Below are 16,074 nucleotides of genomic sequence, written 5' to 3' on the forward strand. Positions count from 1 at the left end.
TCTTGTGTGGGACCTTGTCAAAAGCCTTTTGAAAGTCCAAATACACCACATCCACTGGTTCTCCCTTGTCCACTCTACTAGTTACATCCTCAAAAAATTCTAGAAGATTTGTCAAGCATGATTTCCCTTTCATAAATCCATGCTGACTTGGACCGATCCTGTCACTGCTTTCCAAATGTGCTGCTATTTCATCTTTAATAATTGATTCCAACATTTTCCCCACTACCGATGTCAGGCTAACCGATCTATAATTACCCGTTTTCTCTCTCCCTCCTTTTTTAAAAAGTGGTGTTACATTAGCTACCCTCCAGTCCATAGGAACTGATCCAGAGTCAATAGACTGTTGGAAAATGACCACCAATGCATCCACTATTTCTAGGGCCACTTCCTTAAGTACTCTGGGATGCAGACTATCAGGCCTCGGGGATTTATCGGCCTTCAATCCCATTAATTTCCCTAACACAATTTCCCGCCTAATAAGGATTTCCTTCAGTTCCACCTTCTCATAGACCCCCGGTCCCTAGTATTTCCGGAAGGTTATTTGTGTCTTCCTTCGTGAAGACAGACCAAAGTATTTGTTCAACTCGTCTGCTATTTCTTTGTTCTCCATTATAAATTCATCTGATTCTGACTGCAAGGGACCTACGTTTGTCTTCACTAATCTTTTGCAGTCAGTTTTTATGTTCCCAGCAAGCTTCCTCTCATACTCTATTTTCCCCCTCCTAATTAAACTCTTTGTCCTCCTCTGCTGAATTCTAAATTTCTCCCAGTCCTCAGGTTTGCTGCTTTTTCTGGCCAATTTATATTCCTCTTACTTGGATTTAACACTATCCTTAATTTCCCTTGTTAGCCACGGTTGAGCCACATTCCCCGTTTTATTTTTACTCCAGACAGGGATGTACAATTGTTGAAGTTCATCCATGTGATCTTTAAATGTTTGCCATTGCCTATCCACCGTCAACCCTCTTAAGTATCATTTGCCAGTCTATTCTAGCCAATTCACGTCTCATACCATCGGAGTTAAGTTTCCTTAAGTTCAGGACCCTAGTCTCTGAATTAACTGTATCACTCTCCATCTTATAAAGAATTCTACCATATTATGGTCACTCTTCCCCAAGGGCCCTCACATAACAAGATTGCTAATTAGTCCTTTCTCATTACACATCACCCAGTCTAGCATGGCCAGCCCTCTAGTTGGTTCCTCAACATATTGGTCTAGAAAACCATCCCTAATACACTCCAGGAAATCCTCCTCCATCGTATTGCTACCAGTTTGTTTAGCCCAATCTATATGTAGATTAAAGTCACCCATGATAACTGCTGTACCTTTATTGCACCCATCCCTAATTTCTTGTTTGTGTAGGATGAAACGGGAAACAAAATATTTCCAGCCTTTAAAGGTTTTATTGTGATCAAATTCTCAATTTCAAAATGCCAAACAAGCACTCTATGACTGTTCTTGTCTCATTAAACTTCTCCTGTATTTGAGTTTGGGCATTTGTCACTGGATCACGAGCAACATCTTTGGACTACATTAGTTTCTGTCATCTACCAAAAGGAGAATGGTTTTATTCCCCCTCCCTTTATTAAATTAAAACACTATTCCACAAATTCATAGACAAATGGTTTCATGTTTTAGCTAATAACCAAGAACCAGTCTGTGCTCCTATTATATATTTGATATTTAGCTTAGAATCAGTAAGGATAAGAGAATCATTTTATCCATGCTGATTAAGCTAAATATGATTTTTAGAGTAAGAGCATTGACTGGTCAGTTGAATTAGCACACACATATCCATAATTCTTTTGTGTCAAATACTCTTAGCATATCAATAGGTGGAGGCTTTTGCATTTATATGAGGTATATTGACAATCTCTGTATCTGCACAGATGATACATGTACACAGTGATATAATCAAGGACATGGAGAAAGTGGGGCTGAAATTCAGCTCCCGAATAAGGCCCGTTACTGCTGGATTGTGGCGGCCATGCGGCAGAGTCGAACGGCTGCTGCAAGCTAAATTCAGCAGGTGGTACCCACTTCCGCCCCGCCGCTGCCGAGTGGCCGTGATTGCGTCAATCAGTGCACACACTGCCAGGACCGCCCACCTCCCTTGAAATTCAGCCTGAAATATCTTATGCCTGCCGAGCGGTGCCCCCGACAGCTTTTTCTGTCGGTACACCATACATTCGCTCTGTCAGCTCTTGCTGCGTGGCGGCCATTAAAGGCAAGGGCCCAATGCCGCGGCTGCCGCTTTATTTTTTTTTGCTGGCCGACTTCCATGTCGGCCGGACTGTTGTGCCCCCTGGGTCAGCCGGGCCACCAACAGACAGCCTAGCACTCCCTCTTGGCCGATCCTAAATAATCGCCGATTCTCTCCCCTTTAAAGGAAGGGAGATATGTGGTGACGCAGCCGCGCAATGACATCACCACTGCTCAGCTGCTGAGTGACAGCGGCGGAGAATCCGTCCCTCTTCCACTTCCGCCCTTCACCAGCACTTACCGCGCCTGCACCCCCATTATGACCGACTTCCTGGCCGCTTAAAAAAAAGGCAAAGAGCTGAATTTCGGGAAAGAGGCGATCTCATCCGAAATGGCGGTAAAAACACTTTGAAAATAAGTAGGTGCGCCAGGTTTCCGGTGGGGCTGAATTTCGGCCCTAGTGATTGATAGTAAAGAATGTCTCTTGCTCCATTTTGCTGCTGAAAGATTTTGGGACGCTCATATCCTCCTGAACAACTCCGTGATAATTTATGATTGGAAATAGCAGCTTAACTGGGACTGGAGAAGTGCAGTTGGAGTGATGCGACGCCCTGGAGTTAAATTGGATAAGACCAGAAAATGGGCGCAGGGATTGTGGTGTGTGATTACCTATGCCTGTTCATTGCGCTACAGGCAAGGCGTCAAATTCGTGCTGCCTGCTGATTTCCATGATTGCTGCATGCAGCCAGCACTACCTGTACTGTTCATTGGCTACATGCGTCAGCAGATGGCCCGATATCACGAGTGGTTAGCGCTACTTAACGGCAGCCTGCACCTCTTACAGGGGAGGTGCATTGATGCTGCTGGAAATGGTGCCAGGAAATTAATTGATTTTGAAGAATTTGGTCAAGATGGCTCAACCTGTGAGAGAGCATGCACCAAGACTTTCTGATAATGCACTGGAGGTCTTGGTGCAAGACGTGGAGAGATTGAAAGACATCCTGCATGTGCAGAGGTCGGGAGCCACTCAAGGCAAATGCTCAAGAGGCAGTGGGAAGCAGTAGTGGCGAAGGTCAATGCCAGGAGTATAGCTCCAAGAACATGGATGCAGTACAGGAAGAAGTTTAATGATTTCACACGAGTTGTCAAAGTGAGTGAGTTTAATCTTCAAATCGCATATTCTACCAACTGCACTAATAGCCTTATTCACTGCTCAATTCTCTATACCTCCATCACCCACCTACCAACAATTTCTATCAGTCGATACTCAACCCTTCAATTCATATGGTTTACCTCACCCTCAAGCACTTAGCACTGTTGCAAGCCTTGCAACCATAATTCACAGCTCGCACACACTGGCATCTATTCAACCATGACAGCCCCATCACCCAAACACATTGCAGGACATTCACTGGCCCACTTCCCACACAACAGGAAAAACTGCTGGAGGAGAAACGCAACTGCTCTTTTTAATCCCCATGGAGGTGACATTGCTGGTCATCATAGAAAAGGACATCAGTAAGGACGTGACCACTGGCGACGCTGGAGATAACCAAGAACTGGAACCTTCTCAGTCAGAGGAGAAAGAGGAAGAAGGTAGTGAAGGTGAAGAGACACCTTCACTCTGTCTTAAACTCAAAGTCACCAGCTCAGATACTGACACTTTGTGTACTTCAGAGGCTATCATAGAGGAGGGATCTGCATTGAGTGAGACACTAGGCACAATTATGCAGGAGCCAGGGCAGGGGATAAGAATAGCGTAAGTTCCAACTTGCTGGAGTGCATGGTCTCACACTATTTCTGCTGCAGAAGAGTTAAGGGAGAACTTCGATGACACAAGCTACAAAGGAAGGCTGATGAGCATACACAACCAATTGCTTGGTGAACTGGAAAGTCTGCCAGAAAGCCTGCGCACAATGTCAAGAAGCATGGATGAGTCCATCTTCACTTGGCACAGGGCTTTTCACAGAGCTTGGATACCATCCTTTCAAATATGGAACGGGTGGTCACTTTCATAAGGACACCTGTGGAACCCACCATGATACAGCATCTCATGGCAGGTGTCACAGTTTCCACTGCAATACAAATAGCTTCCAAGAAAGGTTTGACTGCTGCCTTGCAAGCTCAGTCGGCTGCCACCATGGCTCCGGATACCACTGTTCAAAAGGGTTTCCAGAGTGTGACAGCAGTCCAGCAATCAGTTCTCCAACAGATCACTAGGATTGCTGAGGCGCGTCCCTGGAGAGTGGCAGTGGCTCCATGGAACAGGAGCCTGCTATTCTCTCAAGATGACAATATTCCTGCTCCCACCTCTGCCAATCGTTGCTGTTGCCCGTCAATCTGCCAGCCCACACTGCTGCAGTCCAGGCTGCGATGGTGCAGTCTGCAGCTGGGCCTTCTTGGCCCAAAGCCTTGAGGTCATCCTCCAAGGCCATCTGCAGTCTTCTCAATCGAAGGACAGCAGCCTTCCATGTCCTATGCTGCAGCCACTGGGGAAGAACCTTGTAGGAGCACGTGGAAAGGTAAAAGCACGCAGAAGAAGGTAATGGACAAGAGTAATTACAACATCAACAATTTTGACTTATATAGTGCCTTTAATGTAGTAAAACGTCCCAAAGCACTTCACAGCAGTGTTACAAGACAAAACAGATAAATTTAACACCAAGCCACAAGAAGAAATTATGGCAGATGACCAAAAGCTTGGTTAAAGAGGTAGGTTTTAAGGAGCATTTTAAAAGGAGGAAAGAGAGGTGGAGAGGTTCAGGGAGGGAGTTCCAGAGCTTAGGGCTCAAACAGCTGAAGGCACGGCCACTGGTTGAGCAGTTATAATGAGGGATGCTCAAGAGGGAAGAATTTGAGAATCGCAGACATTTTGTGGGGTTGTGAGGCTGAAATAAATTAGAGATAGGGAGGGGCAAGGCCATGGAGGGATTTGTAAACAAGGATGAGAATTTTGAAATCGAGGCGTTGTTTAACCGGGAGCCAATCAGAAAGCACAGGGGTGATGGGTGATCGTGACTTGGTGCAAGTTCAGACACAGGCTGCTGAGTTTTGGATGACCTCAAGTTTACGTTGTGTGAATGTGGGAGGCTAGCCTGAAGTGAGTTGGAGTAGTCAAGTCTAGAAGTAACAAAGGCATGAATGAGGGTTTCAGCAGCAGAAGAGCTGAGGCAGGGGCGGAGGCGGACAATGTTACAGAGATGGAAATATGTGGTTTTAGTTTTGCCACGGATATGTGGCCGGAAACTCATTTCAGGGTCAAATATGGCGCCTAGATTGCGAACAGTCTGGTTTTACCTCAGATAAATACTAGGGAGAGGGATGGAGTCAGTGGTTAGTAAACACAGTTTATGGCAGGGACCAATGACAATGGCTTCGGTCTTCCCAATATTTAATTGGAGAAAATTTCTGTTCATCCAGTCGGAAAAGCAGTTTTGACAATTTAGAGACCAAGGAGGTGTTGAGAGAAATGGTGGAGAGGTAGAGCTGGGTGTCGTTAGCGTACATGTGGAAACTGACTCCGGGTTTACGGATGATATCGCCAAGGGGCAGCATATAAATGAGAAATAGGATGGGGCCAAGGATAGATCCTTGAGGGACACCAGAGATAACAATGCACAAATCTGAAGAGAAGCCATTGCAAGAGATTTTCTGGCTACGATTAGATAGATAAGAATGGAACCAGACTAGTGCAGTCCCACCTAGCAGGATGATGGACTGTGTCAAAGGCTGCAGATAGGACCAGGAGGACGAGGAGAGATAGTTTACTTTTATCACAGTCATAAAGGATGTCATTTGTGACTTTGATGAGAGCTGTTTCGGTACTGTGGCAGGGGCGAAAATCAGATTGAAGGAATTCAAACATTGAATTCATGGAAAGATGGTCACGGATTTGGGAGACGACAATACATTCAAGTACTTTGGATAGGAAAGGGAGATTGGAGATGGGGCAATAGCTAGCAAGCACAGTAAGGTCAAGGGTTGGTTTTTTGAGAAGAAGGGTGATTACCGCAGATTTGGAGGAGAGAGAACCGTTAACAATGTTGGCTAACATGGGAGCCAAAAAAAGAAGTTGGGTGGTCAGTAATTTAGTGGGAATAGGGTCAAGGGAGCAGGAAGTGGATATCATGGACAGGATGAACTTGGAGCAGATAAATAAGGAAAGCAAAGAAACTAGAGAAAGATGTGAGTTTAGGGCTAGGGCAATTGAAGTTTGGCCCAGTGGGCTAGGGGATTGAAGGGAACTCGCAGAAGCAGCTGATTGGATGGTCTCAATCTTTGAGACAAAAAAGTCCATGAGCTCTTCACACTTGTTGGAGGTGAGTATGGTGGAGACAGGGGAGAGGGCTTTAAGGAGATGGTTAGCAGTAGAGAATAATATTTATCTTTGCATTCCAGAATTATCCTGGAAAAAATAGTTTTTGTAGGCAAGAGTAGGACCCGATAATGCTTTATGTGTTTGAGCCAGATCTGGCGGTGAATGGCTAAACCAGTTGTCCGCCACATCTGTTTTAAGTCTGTGCTCTTTCGACTTAGAAACATAGAAACATAGAAAATAGGTGCAGGAGTAGGCCATTCGGCCCTTCTAGCCTGCACCACCATTCAATGAGTTCATGGCTGAACATGCAACTTCAGTACCCCATTCCTACTTTCTCGCCATACGCCTTGATCCCCCTCGTAGTAAGGACTTCATCTAATTCCTTTTTGAATATATTTAGTGAATTGGCCTCAACAACTTTCTGTGGTAGAGAATTCCACAGGTTCACCACTCTCTGGGTGAAGAAGTTTCTCCTCATCTCGGTCCTAAATGGCTTACCCCTTATCCTTAGACTGTGACCCCTGGTTCTGGACTTCCCCAACATTGGGAACATTCTTCCTGCATCCAACCTGTCCAAACCCGTCAGAATTTTAAACGTTTCTATGAGGTCCCCTCTCACTCTTCTGAACTCCAGTGAATACAAGCCCAGTTGATCCAGTCTTTCTTGATAGGTCAGTCCCTCCATCCCGGGAATCAGTCTGGTGAACCTTCGCTGCACTCCCTCAATAGCAAGAATGTCCTTCCTCAGGTTAGGAGACCAAAACTGTACACAATACTCCGGGTGTGGCCTCACCAAGGCCCTGTACAACTGTAGCAACACCTCCCTGGCCCTGTACTCAAATCCCCTCGCTATGAAGGCCAACATGCCATTTGCTTTCTTAACCGCCTGCTGTACCTGCATGTCAACCTTCAATGATTGATGTACCATGACACCCAGGTCTCGTTGCACCTCCCCTTTTTCTAATCTGTCACCATTCAGATAATAGTCTGTCTCTCTGTTTTTACCACCAAAGTGGATAACCTCACATTTATCGACATTATACTTCATCTGCCATGCATTTGCCCACTCACCTAACCTATCCAAGTTGGCCTTCAATCCCATCAATTTCCCCAACACAATTTCCCGACTAATAAGGATTTCCCTCAGTTCCTCCTCCTTACTTGACCCTCTGACCCCTTTTATATCCGGAAGGTTGTTTGTGTCCTCCTTTGTGAATACCGAACCAAAGTACTTGTTCAATTGGTCCGCCATTTCTTTGTTCCCCGTTATGACTTCCCCTGATTCTGACTGCAGGGGACCTATGTTTGTCTTTACTAACCTTTTTCTCTTTACATATCTATAGAATCTTTTGCAATCCGACTTGAGGGGCGAAGGTGAGGGCTGTATCGGGGGAACGGCCAGGGTGGGAGAGAGTAATGGTTTTAATAGGGCATCAAAGGTGGTGGTGAGTATGTGGTTGAGCAGATCGGTGACTGCAGAAATGTCATGGTGAAAGGAGGGCCAAAGGTTGGACAGTTTGAATTTGATAAGTTTAATTTTGTATGCATTATTTAATGAGTGCATTTATACAATTGGATTTGAATTAGCATTTCCTGGTGGCTTTTATTTATGTGTTGTCAGAAAGAGGACGATGTGATGGTCAGTGATAGAGGAAAGGTTAGGAGTGTGGGACTGTTGGTGAATGGGGAGGTGTGGTATCGCTCATGAAAAATCTGATCATATAAAGCCCAGGCAGAAGGGCTGTCAATGTAGCTTCCCTTCCTCCTCCACTTCCTCCTCTCCCTCTCCTCCCTTTTCTAGTGTCTTGTGCTGTTTTACATGGCCTCTCTTCATTCTCCCAGTCATGCTCAATTTCCAGAGGAAGCCCTACCAGGCCACCCATGTCTAGAAGCAACTTGTTTCAGCACAAGCTTTTAAATCAACAAAAGAGTACTTCAGCACCAGCCAGGCCACTTTCTGTAGACTATTCAAATTTTAAGCAAGTATAGGACCAATTGCACCAACAACCAGAAGAAATAATCAAGCAACTAACCTGTAATTAATTCATGATCCTTTTAAATAGTGCTGGTGGGGATCCTTCATTCCGTTTAACATTGTGTTCAGCAGTGCGAGTTTAAGACAGGGCATTGGCTGGATTGAGAAGTTGGAAAGTGGCAGCGGTGGCTTCAAATCAGCGCCGCACACTCATTGGCGTCATTATCTCGCTGCTCTGCATGCTGCCGGCAGTCCCGTTGGAAGTGTCCGCACGCATCTGGTTAGTGATTCATTATGATTCCATTTTAGATGGATGCAAATAGGAAAAATCCTATTAATTTGTCCAGACAGGACTTCAGTTAACATCAGAAGAGCCAAATTGCATCCAATATAAATCAACAATGTCCTTGTTTTATTTTTGAATTTTGATCAAACATTGTAACATTGGTCAGTGAGATACCTGAATCATATTTTCACTTGGCTGGCTAATAATTTCATTTTACTGAATCTGGAATGCAGATAAGGTAAAATAAGTTGAAATTCCTGGGGTACAGAATTAGTGATACTTTGAACACGATTAGCTCCTGGATTAATTTGCAATCTGATACACTGAAGGTTGAATCAGCTGTTCAGAAAAGAGACTTTTCTATTTTCCAAGTTGTGATAAATAAGGAATTAGACTTGGATCTAATCTCCCATAAACATCTTTTGTTATTCATATATCCATTCAAAAAAGCTTTCAATTGTAGAGTTACCCCAATCAATATAGCTTAACATCAACAGTAACTTATTTATAACCTTGTGTGAAACAGTTTTCTTATTTTCAAATTTGTCAAGATTGATGACTGCATGATTTTACTCAGGATTCTAAAGAGTTTGTGTAGTGCCAGTATTAAACTACATTAATTGATTACACCCCTATCTTATTTTTTGTTTAAACACTGCCATTTCAGATTTACATAATGTTTTGTGAATGAAATGGATGCAGTTCATATTCAAATAAGAATATACACAAAATGAATATTATTAATGATTGCTTACCTACTAAAATCATCAAAGATAATTTTAGAATGTGAACTGAGTTCCATTCTGAGAACTTCTGCCCAATAAGAACTAACTGGGGAAATGATTAGTTTTCATGAATGTGCAAAATTGGGTAAGTACCATTCACAATATATAAAGTCTGACTATGAATGTTCAGACATTTAAACCACAAAATTGAAGCAAGGATGAAACAAGTAACATATGCTGTGGGGAGCAGTGAAATATATAATTGATTTCACAAGTCAGCGGTCTGCATTCTCTTAACGCATGAATAAAATAAGCTGAGCATTCCACTATTTCCTTTTAATATTCTGCCTGTACCAAAGGTAAGAGCATAATTATGTTCAAAAAATAATTCATTAAAAAAGTAAGTGATTTTATTGTAAATTATTACAAGAGCAGAGAGTACTTTAATATTCCCCATCGTGTTATTTAAGCTCCAATGTGACTAAAATTGTGATCTTGCGAATCCCCTCAAAGGGCTCAGAATTGAATCCCTTGGCCATGTATCCAAATTCTGTAAGTAATAATTACCTGTGTCAGCTTTCCTGTCACAGGAATGCAATGTTTTTTTCCTTCACAGTATGAAATCCTTCTATTATTGTTGCTTTCTTTCTATTTGCACAGGTCCTGCTGAGCTACTCACCTCCTTCAACTGAAAAGAATGAGAGGATGAGTTGTGTCCACTAGTTTGCACAGCCAGACAATACCTTCCCAATCAATTCTCACCCCCACCCCTTCATTGTAGGGAGGTCGCTATCTTCTATTCACCTCCCCACAACATTGTGGCCAAGATTGGGAATTCAGTGGAGCAGGAAATTAATCCTTCATCCCTCCCTCTCTAACACGGTGTTGTGGTGCTCGAAATATAACATTATCTTGTGATGTATAACCAGTGGATGTTTGAATTGCACAGCAGGTTTATCAGCAATGTGGAAAAAGCACAAATAGCTTCATCTTTTGTGTGGGACCTTTATATTTTAGATTTTCGGTAGTCACAAATTTACTTTTTATTTTTCTGATTTTACGATAATTCAGTATCTTTGATTTCACAACAGTTTCCTGATATAAGAAGCCAGCTTCAACTACCTTCAGTGTTTTAACTTTCAACAGATTGATGTATGTTAAATTGTCTTAATTTTAAAACTAGATTATGCCACTTTTTTCTTGCGGTACAAACAGAATATATAGTGAAAAGCGCTGAAATACTGAGATTTTTCCACTCACAAGAAATAGTGTTTACAAGTTTTGAAATTTTTCTCAGTCATTATGTTACCTATATCATTATTATCAAGCTATTATATACTATGAACCAAAAAGGATCAGTTTTACGCTAATATACCCCACAGCAGTTTTGATACCAGGGGTTACTGTTTCTAAGGTCGACCAACATTTTACACAATATTCCAGTTATAAAAAATCTTGAAACTGTTCACTGAGACTTCAGGATTTTAATTGAGAGGAGCTCAGCACAACTCCATGACTGCAGATCCTGAGGCTTTTTTAGTTCAACTTGTTAGGTTACACTGTTGATACAATATGTGATTGTTTGCTTTTGTTTCTGTTTCATCATCACCTAGCTGTTTCATACTACATTCTATTGCTTGCAGCCGTTACTGTAAATGTTACTGTAAAATTGCTACTTTAAAAAAGTACCATCTGATTTCCTCTCCTCTCCAAACATTTTACAGGGTTGAATACATGGAAAAGAGTAAACATCTCCAGGAACAACTGAATGAACTGAAGACTGAGATTGAAGCACTAAAGCTAAAAGAGCGGGAAACGTCTCTGGATGTCATACATAATGAGAACATGGAAACGGGCAACAACAAGTACAATACTCTGAAAAAGGTCTAATGAAATATGTTGGCTTTATACAAACATTGCGCCACAGAGCTAGACCATTGAAGGCACAATGTAATTTATTTGCCGGTGTATTTCCTTTATAGTATATCCTTTCTAAGTCTGCAGTACACCGTATAATGGAACTGTATCGTGAATGAGTTAACATAGCACTGCCCGCATCCATAAATAATCCTTTTGAAAACTGAGAATGAGGCTTTAATAGTACCCAACACAATCCTTTAAACACTGCTGGTTTGAAGATTTACAAACAAAATCAGCAGAAAGGTTTCTGATGTGCCCTGAATATTGAATGTTAACAGAGAGACATCTTCTAATTGTGTTGACATGTTGCTATCACCATGAAGAACAAGGTTAGCAAAGCAGATGTCTGTCTGACTGGCTACATGGCTGATAATCTCTGCAGTCACAAAGTTGTCTTATTCACAGAACAAACTAAAATTTTAATGCTGGCTGCATTTTGCATTTTGATGCTGAAATGCTGAAAATAATCCTCAGCGATTTAACTTCCATAATTTACCAGTAGATATGATTTCTTTTGTCAGAAGAATTTAAATATTCAGTATTCATACACGCACCAAATAATATAAGGATCATGAAATCTTAAATTTTAAACATTCCTTCCCAAATCGGTTCTCAAACACTTGAATTGCTATTGTTAAAGCCTCAAGCACAATTGTGCCATGTTAATTTTACTGTAGAAATGGTAAAGATGTTCACACATGAACTTTGTCAAATACACAATCTTCGGAACACCAATGTGGGAGGACCAGGTTATGTGAAATTAAGCTTGATGAGTTGGTGATGCAGGAATCAGCCCTGTATCATAATGAGAAAGTGCTTACAAGCAGTGAATTAATTATGAATTATCAATAAGCTATGCTGAATATATATTTATTTTATATAACTCATTTAAATTCAGATCTATGCAGAGATTAGTCAGTGAAAAGTAGTTTGTAATTATTTTAGTGTATTTTCCATGGTGCCAAGTATGAATGGTCTGCTGAATGTTCACTAATTGTATTGTACTATTGTAAAGGGTAGTCAGTGATTATAATTTGCTATAGCTTAATTCACTTTATATTTTTTTAATTACTGGTTCTACTACAAGGCCAAGGCAGAAGACCTACCTGAAGTTGAGGTTGGATTTCAGACATTTTCAAGTATATGACTAGAAGATGGTGGTCTGCATCCTTCATTAACAGAAATCTGTCCAAAAATATTTGGAACAGAGAAAAGGCCTTTGAGCCAGTTATTGTTAGCCTCATTCCTCATGCTGACTCTTTTGTAAATGCAAACAACATCAACAACAACAACTTTTATTTATATAGTGCCTTTAACGTCCCAAGGCACTTCACAGGAGTGTTATAGGACAAAACAAATAAATTTGACACCGAGCCACATAAGAAGAAATTACGGCAGATGGCTAAAAGCTTGGTCAAAGAGGTAGGTTTTAAGGAGCGTCTTAAAGGAGGAAAGAGAGGCGGAGAGGTTTAGGGAGGGAGTTCCAGAGCTTAGGACCCACGCAGATGAAGGCACAGTCACCAATGGTTGAGCGGTTATAATCAGGGATACTCAAGAGGGCAGAATTTGAGGAGCGTAGCCATCTCGGAGTGGATTGTGAGGCTGAAAGAGATTACAGAGATAGGGAGGGGTGAGACCATGGAGGGATTTGTAAACAAGATGAGAATTTTGAAATCGAGGCATTGCTTAACCCGGAGCCAAGATAGGTCAGCGAGCACAGGGGTGATGGGTGAGCAGGACTTAGTACGAGTTAGGTCACGGGCTGCCAAGTTTGGATGACCTCAAGTTTATGATAGGGTAGAATGTGGGAGGCCTGCCAGGAGCACATTGGAGTAGTCAAATCTAGAGGTAACAAAGGTAAGGATGAGAGTATCAGCAGCAGATGAGCTGAGGCAAGGACGGAGGCAGGCAATGTTATGGAGTTAGATATAGGCGGTTTTAGTTATGCCGCGGATATGTGGTTGGTAGCTCATTTCAGGGTCAAATATGACACCTAAGTTGCGAACAGTCTGGTTCAGCCTTAGATAGATGCTAGGGAGAGGGATAGAGTCGGTGGCTAGGGAATGCAGTTTGTGGCGGGGACCAAAGACAATGGTTTTGGTTAATTAGAGAACATTTCTGCTCATCCAGTACTGGATGTCTGACAAGCAGTCTGACAATTTAGAGGCCATGGAGGGGTCGAGAGAAGTGGTGGTGAGGTAGAGCTGGGTGTTGTCAGCGTACATGTGGAAACTGACGCTGTGTTTTCGGAGGATGTCCCCAAGGAGCAGCATATAGTTGAGAAATAGGAGGGGGCCAAGGACAGATCCTTGGGGGACACCAGAGGTAACAATGCGGGAGTGGGAAGAGAAGCCATTGCAGGTGATTTTCTGGCAAATTAGATAAGAATGGAACCAGGCGAGTGCAGTTCCACCCAGCTGGACGATGGTGAGAGGCGTTGGAGGAGGATGCAGTAGTCAACCATGTCAAAGGCTGCAGACAGGTCGAGAAGGACGAGGAGGGATAGTTTACCTTTGTCATAGTCACAAAGCGTGTCATTTGTGACTGATAAGAGCCGTTTCAATACTGTGGTAGGGGCGGAAACCAGATTGAAGGGATTCAAACATGGAGTTCCAAGAAAGATGGGCATGGATTTGGGAGGTGACAACACGTTCAAGGACTTTGGAGAGAAAAGGAAGGTTGGAGATGGGGCGGTAGCTTGCAAGCACAGTGGGGTCAAGGATTGTTTTTTTGAGGAGAAGGATGATGACGGCAGATTTGAAAGAGATGACAGTACCTAAGGAGAGAGAACCGTTAACAATGTCGGCTAACATGTGAGCCAGAAAAGGAAGTTGGGTGGTCAGCGGCTTAGTGGGAATAGGGTCAAGGGAGCAGGACGTGGACAAGACGAGCATGGAGAGGTCAAGAGGGGAGATCGGAGAGAAACTGGAAAAAGATGCGAGAGCAGGAGGGAGCCTCAAAGGAAGTTTGGCTCGGTGGGCTAGGCAAAGGAAGGGAAGTGGCAGAGACAAAGAAGTTCATGAGCTCTTTACACTTGTTGGGGGTGAGTGGTGGAAACAGGGGAGAGGGGTTTAAGAAGATGGTTAGCTGTAGAGAATAGTAGCCGGGGGTTATCTTTGCATTTCAGAATGATCCTCGAATAATGAGCAGTTTTGGCAAACGAGTGTGACCCGATAATGCTTTATGTAGTCTAGCCAGATCTGACAGTGAATGGCTAAACCAGTTGTCCGCCACATTCGTTCAAGTGTACGCCTCTTGGACTTGAGGAAGCGAAGATGAGGGCCATACCAGGGGGAACGGCCAGGGTGAGAGCGAGTAATGGTTTTAATAGGGACTAGGGCATCAAAGGTGGTGAGGGTGTGGTTGAGCAGATCGGTGGCTGCTGAAATGTCATGGTGAAAGGAGGGCCAAAGGCTGGACAGTTTGGAGTTGATAAGTGCTGTTGTAAGAGAGCTTGGAGAGAGTTTTTTCCAGGGGCGGACACAGAAGGAAGTAGGTTTGGGTGGGGGAAGGGGGATGTAGATGGGGAGCAATATAAGGAAATGGTCAGTGATGACCTTGTATGCAATTGACACGGTAGGAAAAGCGAGGCCACGAGAGATGTGAAGGTCAACATCAATTCTGTACTCTCACTGTCTTGTATATATCTAACTTTGACGTTCATCATCATAGGCAGTCCCTCGAACGAGGATGACTTGCTTCCATGAGTTCACAAGTGTTTCAATGAAGGACCTGATGTTCCAGTCCTGAACTCCAATTGAGGGGGTGGAAGATGCCCGTGTGTGAATTTTTTTAAGGTGTGGCGACCGTTGCACACCAGCCACCACACGGGCTTGACAGAGCTAGGTCTTGGTCCAGTGGAGACCTGCTCTGCTGCACACACCTAGCACACACACATATCGCAGTGTGGACTGGCCCATGCTACCCTGGGCCCTCGGCTCTTCTGGGCCCCGTACCCTCATCTGTCGCACCTCCGCCACGATCTCTCGCCGCTCCTCCGCCATAAACATTCACCGCGTCTCGCCACAAACACTCGCCGCTCATCCGCCCCGACTTTCCCATTCCTCTGTACCTGGGTCCTGCCGATGTTCCTGCCCATGCTCCAAAAACGGCGACCAGGATTTTGATGACGTCATCCAGTCGCCCATCTCAAAAACGTTGTACGCTTGGTGCAGCTCGCGCTGGAGGTTGAAGTGGCCCCCCGACCTGCGAGAGAACAGCTCCGCAGGTCGGGCTATAAAAGAGCTGGAACGGCGTACCACTTCAACCACTGCAAAGATATTACACGAACCTCTTAGTATCTTAACTCATATTGCAGAATACAGAACTTCCCTTCCATTTGCCCCCTTCTATCTAAAAGCTATTGACTGCTTCAATTTATCTTCAGTGGGAGGGCAGATGAGCCTGTGAGCAGCCGATACCATTGGCAGCTCACTGGATTTCAGCTAAGAGACCCAACCCTTGCAGATCTAGATTGTTCCAACCTGGACCTTCCACTTACTTAAGCCAGGCAATGCTTCAGGTGTCTGAGCCAGTGCCACGGTGCACAGTTCCTAATTAATTATCCGTGCCCTCCTCCTTATTGGTCAGCTGCTGGTTTTCAGACTGCCTACACAGGCTGGCATCTGGATTTGGACTCGAGTCAAT

General features: G+C 43.6%; 1 protein-coding gene across 4 annotated transcripts in view; it reads left to right on the forward strand.

Moving 5' to 3' along the window:
- Positions 1–16,074, forward strand: part of LOC139268910 (merlin) — a 211,923-nt gene that overhangs the window by 161,354 nt on the left and 34,495 nt on the right. For all 4 annotated transcript variants that reach the window (XM_070887744.1, XM_070887745.1, XM_070887746.1 and 1 more), the window contains one exon: positions 11,232–11,391. In XM_070887744.1, coding sequence (XP_070743845.1) covers positions 11,232–11,391 — 160 coding nt within the window. The remainder of the gene's footprint in view (positions 1–11,231; positions 11,392–16,074) is intronic.

This window comes from Pristiophorus japonicus, chromosome 8 (assembly GCF_044704955.1).
Source record: "Pristiophorus japonicus isolate sPriJap1 chromosome 8, sPriJap1.hap1, whole genome shotgun sequence".
Taxonomy (NCBI): Eukaryota; Metazoa; Chordata; class Chondrichthyes; family Pristiophoridae; genus Pristiophorus; species Pristiophorus japonicus.